The following is a 14,315-nucleotide window of genomic DNA, read 5'->3' on the forward strand; positions in this document are numbered from 1 at the left end:
GAGACACATTCATAGCACATTGACCTGTATCATACATCTATCTATCTATCTGTCTGTCTGTCTGTCTGTCTAACCTCCGAACCCTCTTGCTCTCTCATGCGTGCTGTGTTGTGTGTGGCTGCCGCACGTCGGCTGGGAGGAGTCAGTGGAGGAGGCGTAGAGCGTGTGTGCACGTTTGCGTGAGCTCTAGCTGTCATTGTCTCAGTCCACGGGCTCTGTGAGTAAGTGTGTGCAGGATAGCGCGAGGCCCCAGTGGCCACACGTGCCCTCGTTAGTGCAGGGCATCCCTGGAAGCAGAGCAGAGCGAGAGGCAGGTCTCCATCTGGCCCCTCTCAGGCTCTCAAGGCAGGCAGACAGGCAATTTGACTTTCTCCCACACTTTGATTTGGTCACATAGCAGAGAAAGACGGAAAAAGACGAGGTTACACGGAAACAGGCAGAAATAGAGAGAATAACCGGAATTCTGTGATATCCAGTTTGGTCCCATCATCTATGCCAGGTGAGATTGGAAAGCTTTGAATGGGTAAGACTGAGGAAAACTGTGCATGTGTATGTTTAGATGCAAGTATGTGGAAGTACAAAATAATACTATACAGTGTTAAATGCTGAACCAAATGAACATTGTTACAGCTCTTAATGCTGTTGTTGCCTTTGTTGGCTGCTGTTGTTGCCTTTGTTGGCTGCTGATGGGAAAAAGAAACAAATCTGCACAAAACATATTCAAATAATGTGCTGTTTTATTGTTGTTGTTGTATTTCCTTGTTTGCATTTGTGATTTGATTATGAGTTATGTGAGATCTGCTGAAGTTTTGTATATGGGTAGTTGACACATAACATGTCCATGAACTTTCTTTTTAATCCATATCAAGATGTTAGTTTAATTTGTATACAAATGTATAAGGGAACATGTATAATTTAGGACCTGTAACTGGTCACCATGCACTTCTTTTTTATTACCATTTTTAATCACCTTTTTGCCTTGCATAGGTCATTTTAAATGTACAAAAAAATTTTTTAAGAACAAATATTCCATGTAGACTTTCAGTTGCTTTAATATGAGGTCATAAACAAAATGTAAAATGCTGTTTAAAATACTTTTAGGTGGAATTTAGCATGTCACACATGTAAACATTCCCAAAAGTATTTCATGTTAAGGCTCCATATACAGCTGAGGCCTCTCTCTGATATGCTAGAGGCACGCAGTCTCTACCTGTCTACCTGTTAAGTGGTTTCTAAGGAACATCAGAGGTCTGTTTTTGGAAGAATAAAATAACAGTAGAGAAACACAGGAGTGAAGAAAACAGACTGAAAGAGAGAAAGAATGAGAGAAGAGTTGCAGAGGGCAGCTGGCGTGCTGTGTGTGTGCAGGCTGCAGTGCTCCTCTTCACAGATGGTGTTGTGAGGCAAGCTCTGTTGGCACTGCTGCTCTCCTGTGTGCCTTGGCCACTACCTCTCTGCCAGCCTACCCGTCTGGAGCCCAGCTCTCCGTCTTCCCCTCTCCATCCATCCACTCCTTGTTTCTCTTTCTGTTTGCATCTAAATTTACAAGTGTAACATTGTTTGTTGTGTATGGAACAATGCTACTGTTGTTTCATTTCAACCTGTTACTTTTACTGTAAGTTCTTCAGTTCTGAATTTGTGCTCCCTATGTGTTAAAGTTATAGTTCACCCAAATTTAATTTCTGTCATCATTTACTTACCCTTATGTTGTTCAAAACCCTTATGAATTCCATAGAACACAAAAAGGAGATGATGGACAAAATAACAGTTTACTTTCATTGTATGGAAAAAAGATGCCTTGAAAGTGAATGGTGACTGAGGTTGTCAGTCCCTAACATTTCGCCTTTCCCAACATGAGGGTGAGTAAATGATGACAGTTTTAATTTTTGTTTCTTCAGTACATGTTTCTAACTGAAAGTTGTGGTGGTGGTCTGGTTTCACAATGTTTACTTTTCAAATGGGTGCTTAAAACATGTTTGTTAATATGTGGCTTTGTGTAAAGTTTGTGTTCATACATTGTGTATGTGTAGAATTGTTCTGGGAAGCTGTGGAAGAAGCAGCTATAAGCAGACGCGTGTGCCAGGTCAGGGACACTTGAGCAGAACTGACACTGGGTTATTTCGGACACCCATCTTCACTGGAGCTACCATTCCTCCAGGCAGCCGCCACAGACAATCTGTTCACTCGCTGGCAGCGTGCCAAACACTGTGCCGTCCATCTGTGGCAGGGACTGGAGCTCTCGACGCAGAGCAGAGCTTGGCTCGTTCCTCTCCGTCTGTAGTTTGTCACTTTTTTTTTGGGTGAGTGTTATCGAACGATACATTTCTAACGCACTTTCTCCGTTCACAATATTTCGCTTGCAGGTTATGCTACTGTAACGAGATAAAGGTCATTCTCTTGAGCAGTATGGAAGCAAGGCTCTCCGTCTTTTGTTTTGTTGCATGCTTGTTAAGGAGAGTAGCTATTTTCGTACAATACGTTTTTAACGCATCTTAAGTTCGCAATATGTTGTTTGCAGATTATGCTACTTTATTGTTGTTTTCTTGGGTATTACTGTATGGAAATAAGTCTCTCAGCCTGTAGTTTTGTTACTGAGAATGTTTTCAAACACCATGTTTCTAACTCTGTGTTTATCTATCTGCATTTCATTTGCAGCTTATTTTACTGTAACAAGAATAAAGGTTGTTCTCTTGGGTAGTATGGAAACCTTTTGACCTAAGTTTAAGCATTAAAGACAGCCTCTCCAGAGTGTATTTAGTCATTAAGGAGCCACTCAGTGATGGCAGCCAGTCAGTTGAGGGTGCAGTCATTGCCTGGAGCTACGCCTCAGTTCCCTGTACTGAAAGCCATTAGCAAACTGCGGCCAGTGCCACAATAATGCACACACACACACAGAGAAAGGGTGGAAGTGCCCTGATGTTAGGTCATTCACCACTAACTCCTGCATCTCCTGCCTGCCAGATGTGACTCAAATCATTTTTAAGGTCTCTCAGAGGGGAAGGGAGAAAGAGAGAGAGAGTTTTGTGTATCTGCACAGTAATTGGGAAGGGGAAGGCTTAGGCTAGTTGTTTTTTAAATCTGGTTCTACTTAGTAAATCTCTATCCAGAACTGTGTTTCATAAATTATCGACATATTTTTCTGCGCAGTGGACTTAACTCACTCTAATTTTGAACACATGGCTTCTGTCATGTGATATTTTCAAAACACTGCAGTAGGGCTGCCCCCTGATAGTCGACCAAAGGTTAGTCGATGAGAAGGGTCTTGGTCGACCAAGTTTTGATTGGTCGGTTGGTCGCAGACAAATCTCCACATAAAAATTACGAACACCGGTATTACCACTGGTTGGACTGTGGGTGGTACTATGGGGTAATTTTCGTTAAGCAGGGTTAGGGTTAGGGTTAAGCCTACACAATAAAGCAAGACACATTGATTTCAAACTTAGAACTTTATTTTTTATTTATTTTAACTAAAAATTCAAATTGGTGTAAATAACTGGTAAAAAATAAGTGCTATTAAAATGTGTGTTGTTCAACTTTTTGAAAGATGCTTTTACAACAGTTGTGAAGGGCAACATCTCTCTGGCAAAGAACCTACTTCATCTGTGCATTCTCTACCGGTATTCTGTATTTCGTTATCCGGGAAAATACATCATGTGTGTGAATAAATTCGTTTTGTTCCTTCATTTAAAAAAAAAAGTTTTTGAAATTGATGACTTAGACCGAATAATTAAGAATAGCAGCCAATAAGTGCCCAACATAGATGGGAACTCCTTCAATACTGTTTAAAAAGCATCCCAGGGTGATACCTCAAGAAGTTGGTTGAGAAAATGTCAAGAGTACATTTCTGCAAATTCTAGGCAAAGGGTGACTACTTTGAAGATGCTAAAATATAACACAGTTTTGATTTATTTTGGATTTTGTTTAGTCACAACATAATTCCCATAGTTCCATTTATGTTATTCCATAGTTTTGATGACTTTACTATTATTCTAAAATGTGAAAAAAAAAAAAAAAAAACAATTATAATAATTATAATAAAGAATGAGTAAGTGTTTCAAAACGTTTGACCGGTAGTGTGTGTATATATACATATATTAGGGGTATAACGGTACACAGAAGTCACGGTTCGGTACGTACCTCGGTTTTGGGGTCACGGTTCGATACGAGTTCAGTATAACAGGAAAAAGCAACAAATCCCAAATGCTAGGTTCTTTTCATTTATTTTGAACAGACAGTAGTGCAAATTACAGTTTGTTCCACCTAGTGGCATTTAGTACCCCCTGGGGTAGTTGGTACAGTACAGCCTCCTTTAGTTTTTTTTTTTTTTTTTTAGTTCAATTACAGACAAGTACAATGCAAAAAGTACAAGGCAAATATAAGGCATTGTGGTACAGTTCAGAGTATGTGAAACAGAGAATAACAACAACAACTAAAACATAAAATGAACATATATGTAAAAATATGTTCTGGGATAAAATAGTGCTATATAATATTAGGGCAGTTACATGAATTTGAAAAGCTTTAACATTTTTATTGTTTTTATAAGCTTTTTGTTTTGTGATCTCATGTTTGAAAGGGTTTCAAAGTATATTGTGAAATCAGAATTACAAAAGGTAATATATGAGGGTTTCTTTTGAGTTATTTTTGTCTTATGAATATAAAACTTTGCCAAAATAATTAAAAGATTAATAATGTAATTTTGTTTTTCAGAACAATATGGGTTTTGAAAACAAAGTAAAATAAGGTTCTAAATTAAGAGTTTTGCTTAATTTTTTTTTGTCATATCTATTTTAAAGTCAGTCCAAAAAGAAATAGAAAAAGGGCAATAAAAAAATTAATGTTCAATATCTTCAAAAGATGTGTTACAAAAAGTATATTTGTCACAAACAGTATGAATATATCTACTAATGGCTGCATTTACAGGATAACATCTATGAATAATTTTGTAAATTATTTATTTTACTTTATTAGAAATAACATATTTATATGGTAATGTCCAAATGCTGTGCCAAGATATACAATGACAGCCTCCTTTAGTGTATTAAGCACTAAGCAGTAAACAGAATGCACTCTTGCATAGGCCATATTTTTTTGTAGGGTTGATAAAAAACAAAAGGTATTTGGTTACAATCAGCTAAAAAACTGAAAAGCATCTCTTGTACAAAATAAATAGAATAATGAAAAATTAAACTTGTGCATTAGGAGAAGCCATTCTTGTTTTGGGTTGGTGCATAGATCAGGGTTCCCCAATTAGTTTTCACCAAGGGCCATATTCTGTCAACAATACAAAGCCAAGGGCCACCGCCCTCAATGTTATGAAAACATGTTTGTGCTGCTGCTAATATTATTATTATTACTATTGTTGTTTTGATTGTTTTTGTTAAAAGAGTCGTGACATAAAGATCCTGTTTTTTTTATACGTTTTTTCTCAGTATTAGTAGCCTGTTTTATTTATTCAAACAATTATGAACATTTTGTTTGTATACAGAAAAACAAAACTACACAACTTTGCCTGTTGAAAAAAATTTTAATAATAAAAATGAAAAACTTTAATGAACAATCTGGATCTCCATGTTCTCCATGGAACCGTTCCTGCTCATCTCCAAACGGGACCTACTCCCTGCACTTTCCCTAATTGCAAATTCAGTTATTAGACCTGTTAGCATTAATATTGTTATTGTTCTTCCTTTGATTAATGGGGGTCAAACTGTACCTGTATTAATTGACATATACTCCCCATTCAATGAGAGAAGTGACAGCGACGGGCTGAAGCAACCTCTGATGTTGGGACTTTACTCTGCTGTAGCAATCCTGAGACACTGATTAAGATGTGCACTATCCTGGTTCTTGATGATATTCATTATAGAAAACGATGACACAGATGTAGGTGCAGCTGGCACCCCCGAAAATTATATAATTGAACTGTTTGTACTGCAAACACCTGGTCTGTTTTTGAAAGGCTGCTTATGGTGTTTTGTCTTAATATACATTATTTAATGTATATCATATTCTCCTGGCATTAAAAATAGCAGAGAGGTTCGGCAATTCATTTGCACTAAGTTCGTAGTAAAAATATCCCATAAAAAGAATCTTTACATGCAATATTTTACTGTACACAAATGAACTTCAGAACCACACTGCTATTTTTATTGCGAGGAAAATATAACAAAGTATTGCAATAATTTCAAAAAAGTAAAGACCGTGAGCCAGTGATTTCTTATTTGTAATATTAGTCCTATGCATCGTATTTTGTGCTGTACTATACATGTTATTCTTAATGTGCACTATTGTGCATGTGTATTTGTATCACAGAACCTTGTGTTATATTATCCAGGCATTAATCCAGACATTATAAAAAGAGTAGTTGGGTTCGGGACCCCTTTACTCGTGGCAAAATACATGTTCAAATATAAACAGGATGATATTTATGCAACATGCGTCAACACCATGGAAAGAACATAATGAAACAGTTATGCCAAAATAGGTAAATAAATGCCTTAACAGCATTCATCTAGTATTCACAGCTGGGCAGGGCAGGAGACTGGGAAAATGTTTGTAGAACAGCAACAACGCCGCCTACTGTACGAGGGTGAAATTGTGTTTGGTTTTTATTTTTCACGGACTCTGTGAGTGTTTCGTTGGAGGTTCGTCTCGCAAAATCGTCACAGATTTGGTGTAATAAGGCCTTTGGCGCGGACCAAACAGTTGTCTCGCCTATTGAGGAACCCTGGCATAGATGGTGTCTTCTTCTTCTGCTCTTTCTGTTGTGGTGGTTAGCAAACAGTGTTGCATTACCACGTGCGCCCCCTTCTGGATTGGAGTGGATCGCCTGTGACTGACTGTATTCTTCATCTGCCTGCATGCACTGAACCGTGATGTCAGTACTGTGATGGTTCGGGACGAATACATGTACAGTTACACCCCTAATTTATATTATATATATATATATATTGCAATATCCAATTACATCGGCAACCCCCAGGCTGAGGGATCGGTGAATATTCTTGCTTCAGTGTTTTTGCATTGAAAATTAAATTCATTTATTTAAAAAACGAAAAACTTAAATCAAATACATTTCTAAATTTAAATTGCACTCCAATGAAATGAAAAAGCAATTAAAATAATGAAGTGATAAAAGAATAATAATATATATATATATATATATATATATATATATATATATATATATACAGGTGCATCTCAATAAATTAGAATGTCGTGGAAAAGTTCATTTATTTCAGTAACTCAGCTCAAATTGTGAAACTCGTGTATTAAATAAATTCAATGCACACAGACTGAAGTAGTTTAAGTCTTTGGTTCTTTTAATTGTGATGATTTTGGCTCACATTTAACAAAAACCCACCAATTCACTATCTCAAAAAATTAGAATATGGTGACATGCCAATCAGCTAATCAACTCAAAACACCTGCAAAGGTTTCCTGAGCCTTCAAAATGGTCTCTCAGTTTGGTTCACTAGGCTACACAATCATGGGGAAGACTGCTGATCTGACAGTTGTCCAGAAGACAATCATTGACACCCTTCACAAGGAGGGTAAGCCACAAACATTCATTGCCAAAGAAGCTGGCTGTTCACAGAGTGCTGTATCCAAGCATGTTAACAGAAAGTTGAGTGGAAGGAAAAAGTGTGGAAGAAAAAGATGCACAACCAACCGAGAGAACCGCAGCCTTATGATTGTCCAGCAAAATCGATTCAAGAATTTGGGTGAACTTCACAAGGAATGGACTGAGGCTGGGGTCAAGGCATCAAGAGCCACCACACACAGACGTGTCAAGGAATTTGGCTACAGTTGTCGTATTCCTCTTGTTAAGCCACTCCTGAACCACAGACAACGTCAGAGGCGTCTTACCTGGGCTAAGGAGAAGAAGAACTGGACTGTTGCCCAGTGTTCCAAAGTCCTCTTTTCAGATGAGAGCAAGTTTTGTATTTCATTTTGAAACCAAGGTCCTAGAGTCTGAAGGAAGGGTGGAGAAGCTCATAGCCCAAGTTGCTTGAAGTCCAGTGTTAAGTTTCCACAGTCTGTGATGATTTGGGGTGCAATGTCATCTGCTGGTGTTGGTCCATTGTGTTTTTTGAAAAGCAAAGTCACTGCACCCGTTTACCAAGAAAGTTTGGAGCACTTCATGCTTCCTTCTGCTGACCAGCTTTTTAAAGATGCTGATTTCATTTTCCAGCAGGATTTGGCACCTGCCCACACTGTCAAAAGCACCAAAAGTTGTTTAAATGACCATGGTGTTGGTGTGCTTGACTGGCCAGCAAACTCATCAGACCTGAACCCCATAGAGAATCTATGGGGTATTGTCAAGAGGAAAATGAGAAACAAGAGACCAAAAAATGCAGATGAGCTGAAGGCCACTGTCAAAGAAACCTGGGCTTCCATACCACCACAGCAGTGCCACAAACTGATCACCTCCATGCCACGCCGAATTGAGGCAGTAATTAAAGCAAAAGGAGCCCCTACCAAGTATTGAGTACATATACAGTAAATGAACATACTTTCTAGAAGGCCAACAATTCACTAAAAAAATTTTTTTTATTGGTCTTATGATGTATTCTAATTTTTTGAGATAGTGAATTGGTGGGTTTTTGTTAAATGTGAGCCAAAATCATCACAATTAAAAGAACCAAAGACTTAAACTACTTCAGTCTGTGTGCATTGTATTTATTTAATACACGAGTTTCACAATTTGAGTTGAATTACTGAAATAAATGAACTTTTCCACGACATTCTAATTTATTGAGATGCACCTGTATATATATATATACACCTTTCCATTTACCGTCAGGCAAGAATCCATCTTAACATCAATTACTTACACAAATGAAGACATAAAAACAATTATAAATGTAAAAATAATAATTATAATGATGATAATAATCACTGAAATATAAATCATGGTTCGGGGTGAACATGGTTTTGTATTATTTTATGATTTAATCACAGATGTATAGGCTGCAGAGTTGTGGTCACAATGAACTGCTCTGTGGAAATAAAGTGAACTGAACTCAAAGCACCTCCTGAGCTGAGGTGTCTGAGGTCATTTACAGCACTTATGGACGATACTGTTCTTGCAAAAAAATAAAAATAAAATAAAAAAAAATCAGAAGACAGAAACAAAGAAAGAGTGAGAACCTTTTACATGCGTGTTCCACGAGACTGCACGCCTCCGTACCAACAGCGCGTCATACATGCGCATAGACAGCTTTTCTGTCATCTTTTCTTAATAATATAATAAAGTGTGTTTCTTCATATTAATTTGATAATAATAGTAGCCTAATAATAATAATAATAATTTAATGCATGGGAAAATAAAAAAACGAGCCAAATATTGTCTTGACATTGTTAAAGGCATCAGCTATTGGCGATCACACTGACCATCGTCCATCGATCCCCGAGACATCGTCTGTCGGCACAACCCTAATGTGCATTTCTCTCTATAAATTAACAAAATGTTCAGACAGTCTCCTTGCTGGTTTTTCTGACACATTTAGAATCATTACCGCTTTTGCTGGTGTTGCTGTGGCTCGCTTCATGCGTGCGCTTGTAAAATGTATATTTTAAAGGCTCTTTATTACGGTTGAGTATTTTTCTGTAATGTAGAACAGTGTTTGCAATGTTACTTATAACATTCTTTCTCAGCCCTGGAACTCAAACCATTTTCTGATGCCCCTCAAAAAATATATTCAAGTAATTAAATGAATATCATAAACTAGTCGACTAATGGCTTAAATTAACTCCTACTAGTCGACTAGGAAAATCTTTGGTCGGGGGCAGCCGTACACTGCAGACAGAGGTCCCAGCAGAAATAAACTGTCATCTTGCTGCCAGGTCTGTCTTTTTCTCGAGCCCACCTGCCCCCCTCATCGTTGCCTGTCAGTTATTCCTTTATCACATAGCTGTGTTTTCAGTTAGCGAGAGCAATATATTATTAGCTTAAATTTTTGAGTGTAGTAAAACAGCGTTATGTTATTGTAAAACATGAGCCTCTTTATTATCTGCTGAAAATTGATTTGGCATCCATCGCCGTGGGCTCGTCTCGTCCTAGCATCAGATACTTCGCCAAGCGATTGTTGCCAAGCGTGGAGAGACGTCTATTCATAGCTGCCACAGCCAGTGAGAATAAGTGGCTGAAATGAATAAAGTGAATAAATGGACAAAGGCCTGCAATTTGCAGGTTTGAGTGGTGCTAAGGGCAATGAGCAGAGAGCAGAGGTAATTGCAGTCTGCTTGAGGTGGAGGAGAGGACAGGAGCTGTATATGGATATGGTTGAAGTATCTAATGTATGTTCTTTCTGTTCACTCGGGTTTATTGTTGCTTCTCGTGATGGTAGAATAACTTGACATTTGAATTCAAATGATTCTCAGTATTCTCATGAGTACGTTGTGATGTGGGATCTTTCAAGGGTTTTCAACTTTTCGACTTTTATGTGTGTGTTATTAGTGCTTGACCGATATGGGCTTTTTTCTTTCTTTTTTTTAAAAAAGAGAACAGGGTGGAAAGTGACTGATATACTGTATATACAATTTAATGATGGCAAGTGAGATGTACACAAAATTGCTAAACTGAAATGTCTCAAACTGTGCTCAAATCTGCCAAGATACTTGATCTGTCTGTGATCAAAAGTCAGAGATTTAAAAATGAATTTGATTTGACATCAAATTTTTCCAAGACCAAAGTATCTGAGCTATCCTATCCATTCATTGTATTGCTTTGTAATCTTTCTGTATGTCAACAACTGTGTCATTTGTGCCTATTTTATTTCTCTTAAGGAATTTTAGGAAAAACCTCTGCTCCTAAACTGAAATATTTAGGAGCCAAATGGCTGTTTTTAGTTGCCAAATTACAGAGTTGATAAATTTAGAGGGCTTTTCAGAAGCTAGATAGAAAGTCGAAGAAGAAAAAAAGACAGCTGATAACTGATTAATGCACCGATGGTTTTAAAAAATCTATGTATGTGACCTGCTCCATCATTTTGAGTCACTTTATCCCAGAAACACATTTTGAGTTTTATGCACAAAAGTGAAAAGGAAAGCATTTAAATTATAAATCTCATAAGCGGTTTGGAGTAGAAACATAATAATTATATCACTAGAAAGCTTAGACCTTCCTTCTGACTAAAGATCACAAAACTCAAAACGTGTTTCTGGGTCAAAGTGACCCAAAATGATGGAGCAGGTCACCTATATTATATACAGTATATGCAGTGTGTGTATATACAGTATGTATATATATAAATATAGACACATAAACATACACTCACCGGCCACTTTATTAGGACCACCTGTACACCTACTTATTTATGTGATTATCTAATCAACCAATTGTGTGGCAGCAGTGCAATGCAGAAAATCATACAGATATGGGTCAGGAGCTTCAGTTAATGTTCACATCAAAAATGTGATCTTAGTTATTTCGACTGTGGCATGATTGTTGGTGCCAGATGGGCTGGTTTGAGTATTTGTGTAACTGCTGATCTCCTGGGATTTTCACACACAACAGTCTCTCAAGTTTACTCAGAATGGTGCCAAAAACAAAAAAACATCTAGTGAGCGGCAGTTCTGCGGAGGGAAACACCTTGTTAATGACAGAGGTCAAAGGAGAATGGCCAGTGGAAAATCCCAGGAGATCAGCAGTTACAGAAATACTCAAACCAGCCTGCCTGGCACTAACAATCATGCCATGGTCGAAATCACTGAGATCACATTTTTTCCCCATTCTGATGGTTGATGTGAACATTAACTGAAGCTCCTGACCCGTATCTGCATGATTGTATGCATTGCACTGCTGCCACACAATTGGTTTATTAGATAATCGCATAAATATGTAGGTGTACAGGTGTTCCTAATAAAGTAACTAGTGAGTGTATATATTTATTATTATTATATAAAATGTGTTAAAAACTTTATTAGTGTTTTGTTACTGTGATGGGGCAGCCCAGACACGGAGACTACAAGAGTCCAAATTAAATGAAATCCCAATAATAACTAGAAAAAAAAAATTAGGTACATAATGTCTTTTAAATATAAATAAGCCTGAAATACACTGGGGACTCTTATTTTGAAATGTCTGCCCTCCCAGGTGCTCCAAGTTGATAACTCGATGTCTGATTCACTGACGGCTGATTCACTGGCCGAGTTCGGAATGGCATACTGCCATACTACTCTTACTATTTCTGCCATAGATGATATGGCAAAAGTAGTAAGCGTAGTATTGATAGTATGCCATTCTGAACTCAGCAACCCATACTGGAAAAGTGACTCTAATTCAAACTGAGCTCCTGAGTTCAAACCTTTTTTCATGAAACTTTTCTGGTGATTTATTAAAAAGACCCAGTTCAAAAGAGTCATTTGTTCATGAATCGAATATCATGGCTCGCTCTGTGTTTGTTGCAGCAAGCTCATCTCGAAAGATGTAATTGAAGAACTCACAAGATGATATCTTACGAAACCGCATATGAACGCACACAAAGTGTTCCAGACTCTCTCCAATGAATACTAGATTTTAAATTATTGTTTTTTAAATTAAAGCATTCTGGGGCTCTGTGATGCACTGATCAGGAAATTTTAGATCGATACAGATCATCGATATTTTAACATTGTTAAATGAGCAAATGCTCATTTATTAGAGTAGCAGTGTATGGGCGTTTTCCAAATAGCATTTTTGCACCCTTGAAGGGCACTGCAGGAAGTGCACGCCACTCGAAGTGTCGTTCCAAATGACATTTTTTCTCGAAGGGCCCTTCCACAAGACCGTTAACGAAGGGCGCATTCATAAAGTAATGCCATGCTCTCTTCAGAGCGCCCACATTAAGAGCTCTGTCTGTTGGAGTGAGTAGGGCATAGGGATGATAACTTCGATTGGAATTTGCCCAAAGTGTGAATTTGTGCATCCGTCAATTAAAATCTAGGCACGATCGCCGATCACAGAATTAAGACGAAGATCAGCCGATTGCGATCGGTGGCCAATCGATTGGTGCATCCCTAGTTAATGGCTTCTTTTTCTGGCCATGTTACATTCTATTTATGTGCTGTTGTTTTCACCAAACAAACTTTATTCAATGACAAAGTGCTTCTTGTAAACCTTGTGCAAATCTCATGAGGATATGTGACTTTAACCTACACGCTGCTAATGAGGGACACAGTGAAAAAAACACAGACGTGTTGGTGAATAGCCAGTTAATGCCATGTGTCTAGGTGCTGAGCCATATTGCATCTTTCTCTATTCCTCTCTCTCTTTCTCCCCACTTTTCAGCTGGCATCTGCTCATGCCAGGAAGCTGAGTGAGTCATTGACTTGAGAGTTGGAAGAGCTTCATACTAGCGCTTGAGAGCACTAATCTCAGTATAATAGGCCTTTTATTGAAAAATGCTGTAATTCTGCCTCTCTAGATAAGAAGTTAGTAAATAATGATTTACTGTTTGTTCAAAAGATGCTGGAAATTGCAGTTATGCTCATAGTGTAATTGCAAAACCTTCATTGTTCCTATTTCAATTATGATCATCTGTTTGTAGTTGAGGCAGGAGTGGAGATTACAAGTGCTTTTTAAAATTTTCATTTATGTGAGATCCCATATGAGGTCTTACTCTCTCACAGCATTTATTTATTTTTTATTTTATTTTTTTAATACTGGCAAAAAGATACAGCACAAATCTGTGCGATTTGAACGGATGCATAACAGCAGTAGTGAATCACTTTTATTGTTCCTCTACACTTGTTTTCTTCTTCTGTTCTTCATGCTGACGGGGCCTTATTTCAACAGATGGTTAAAACAGACATTAAGATAAATCCATTTTGAAGGAGAAGAGGAAAAAAGAGTCTTCACTCTTAAACACTGCATCTGTTTTATTGGTCAGTCTTCTTTCTTGACGCAAGACCATATTTTGAAATTGATCAGCAGATGGCTCCCAGTCCACCGTATTTACTGCTGAAATGTTTTGTATGCGTACACTGGGAACGTGTTATACCACATTAATGGCAAACTGTAAAAGTAACAGTATCCACTTAGACCAACACAACTGTTATCAAAGTGGGTAGCTATAGTGTGAAATTACTTTCTTTTAAAGGTTACCACTGTTGGTAACAAGAGTTGTGGACTCATTTCTGGTCTTGATCTGGGTCTGGGTCTCTGGATTAGATCTTTGTATGCATCTGCGCCTTGAATGGTCTAGTCTTGGACTATATGGGTATATGGGTTTTAGGTGGTCTAGTATTGGTCTGCATCTTAAAGGGGCTGGTCTTGATGGCCTTATGCCAATAGGGCCTTATTTTAGATGTTTAAACAAGACATTAATATA

General features: G+C 37.8%; 1 protein-coding gene across 5 annotated transcripts in view; it reads left to right on the top strand.

Moving 5' to 3' along the window:
- LOC127424823 (protein CBFA2T1-like) overlaps window positions 1-14,315 on the top strand; it is a 99,021-nt gene that overhangs the window by 39,228 nt on the left and 45,478 nt on the right. Inside the window, exon 1 of one of the 5 annotated variants that reach the window (XM_051670277.1) lies at window positions 228-499. The exons of the other annotated variants lie outside the window; for them this stretch is intronic. Coding sequence (XP_051526237.1) covers window positions 493-499 — 7 coding nt within the window. The 5' untranslated portion in view covers window positions 228-492. Of the gene's footprint in view, window positions 1-227; window positions 500-14,315 lie in introns of those variants that run through there. 5 annotated transcript variants of the gene reach the window in all.

The sequence above is a fragment of the Myxocyprinus asiaticus genome, chromosome 34 (assembly GCF_019703515.2).
Source record: "Myxocyprinus asiaticus isolate MX2 ecotype Aquarium Trade chromosome 34, UBuf_Myxa_2, whole genome shotgun sequence".
Taxonomy (NCBI): Eukaryota; Metazoa; Chordata; class Actinopteri; order Cypriniformes; family Catostomidae; genus Myxocyprinus; species Myxocyprinus asiaticus.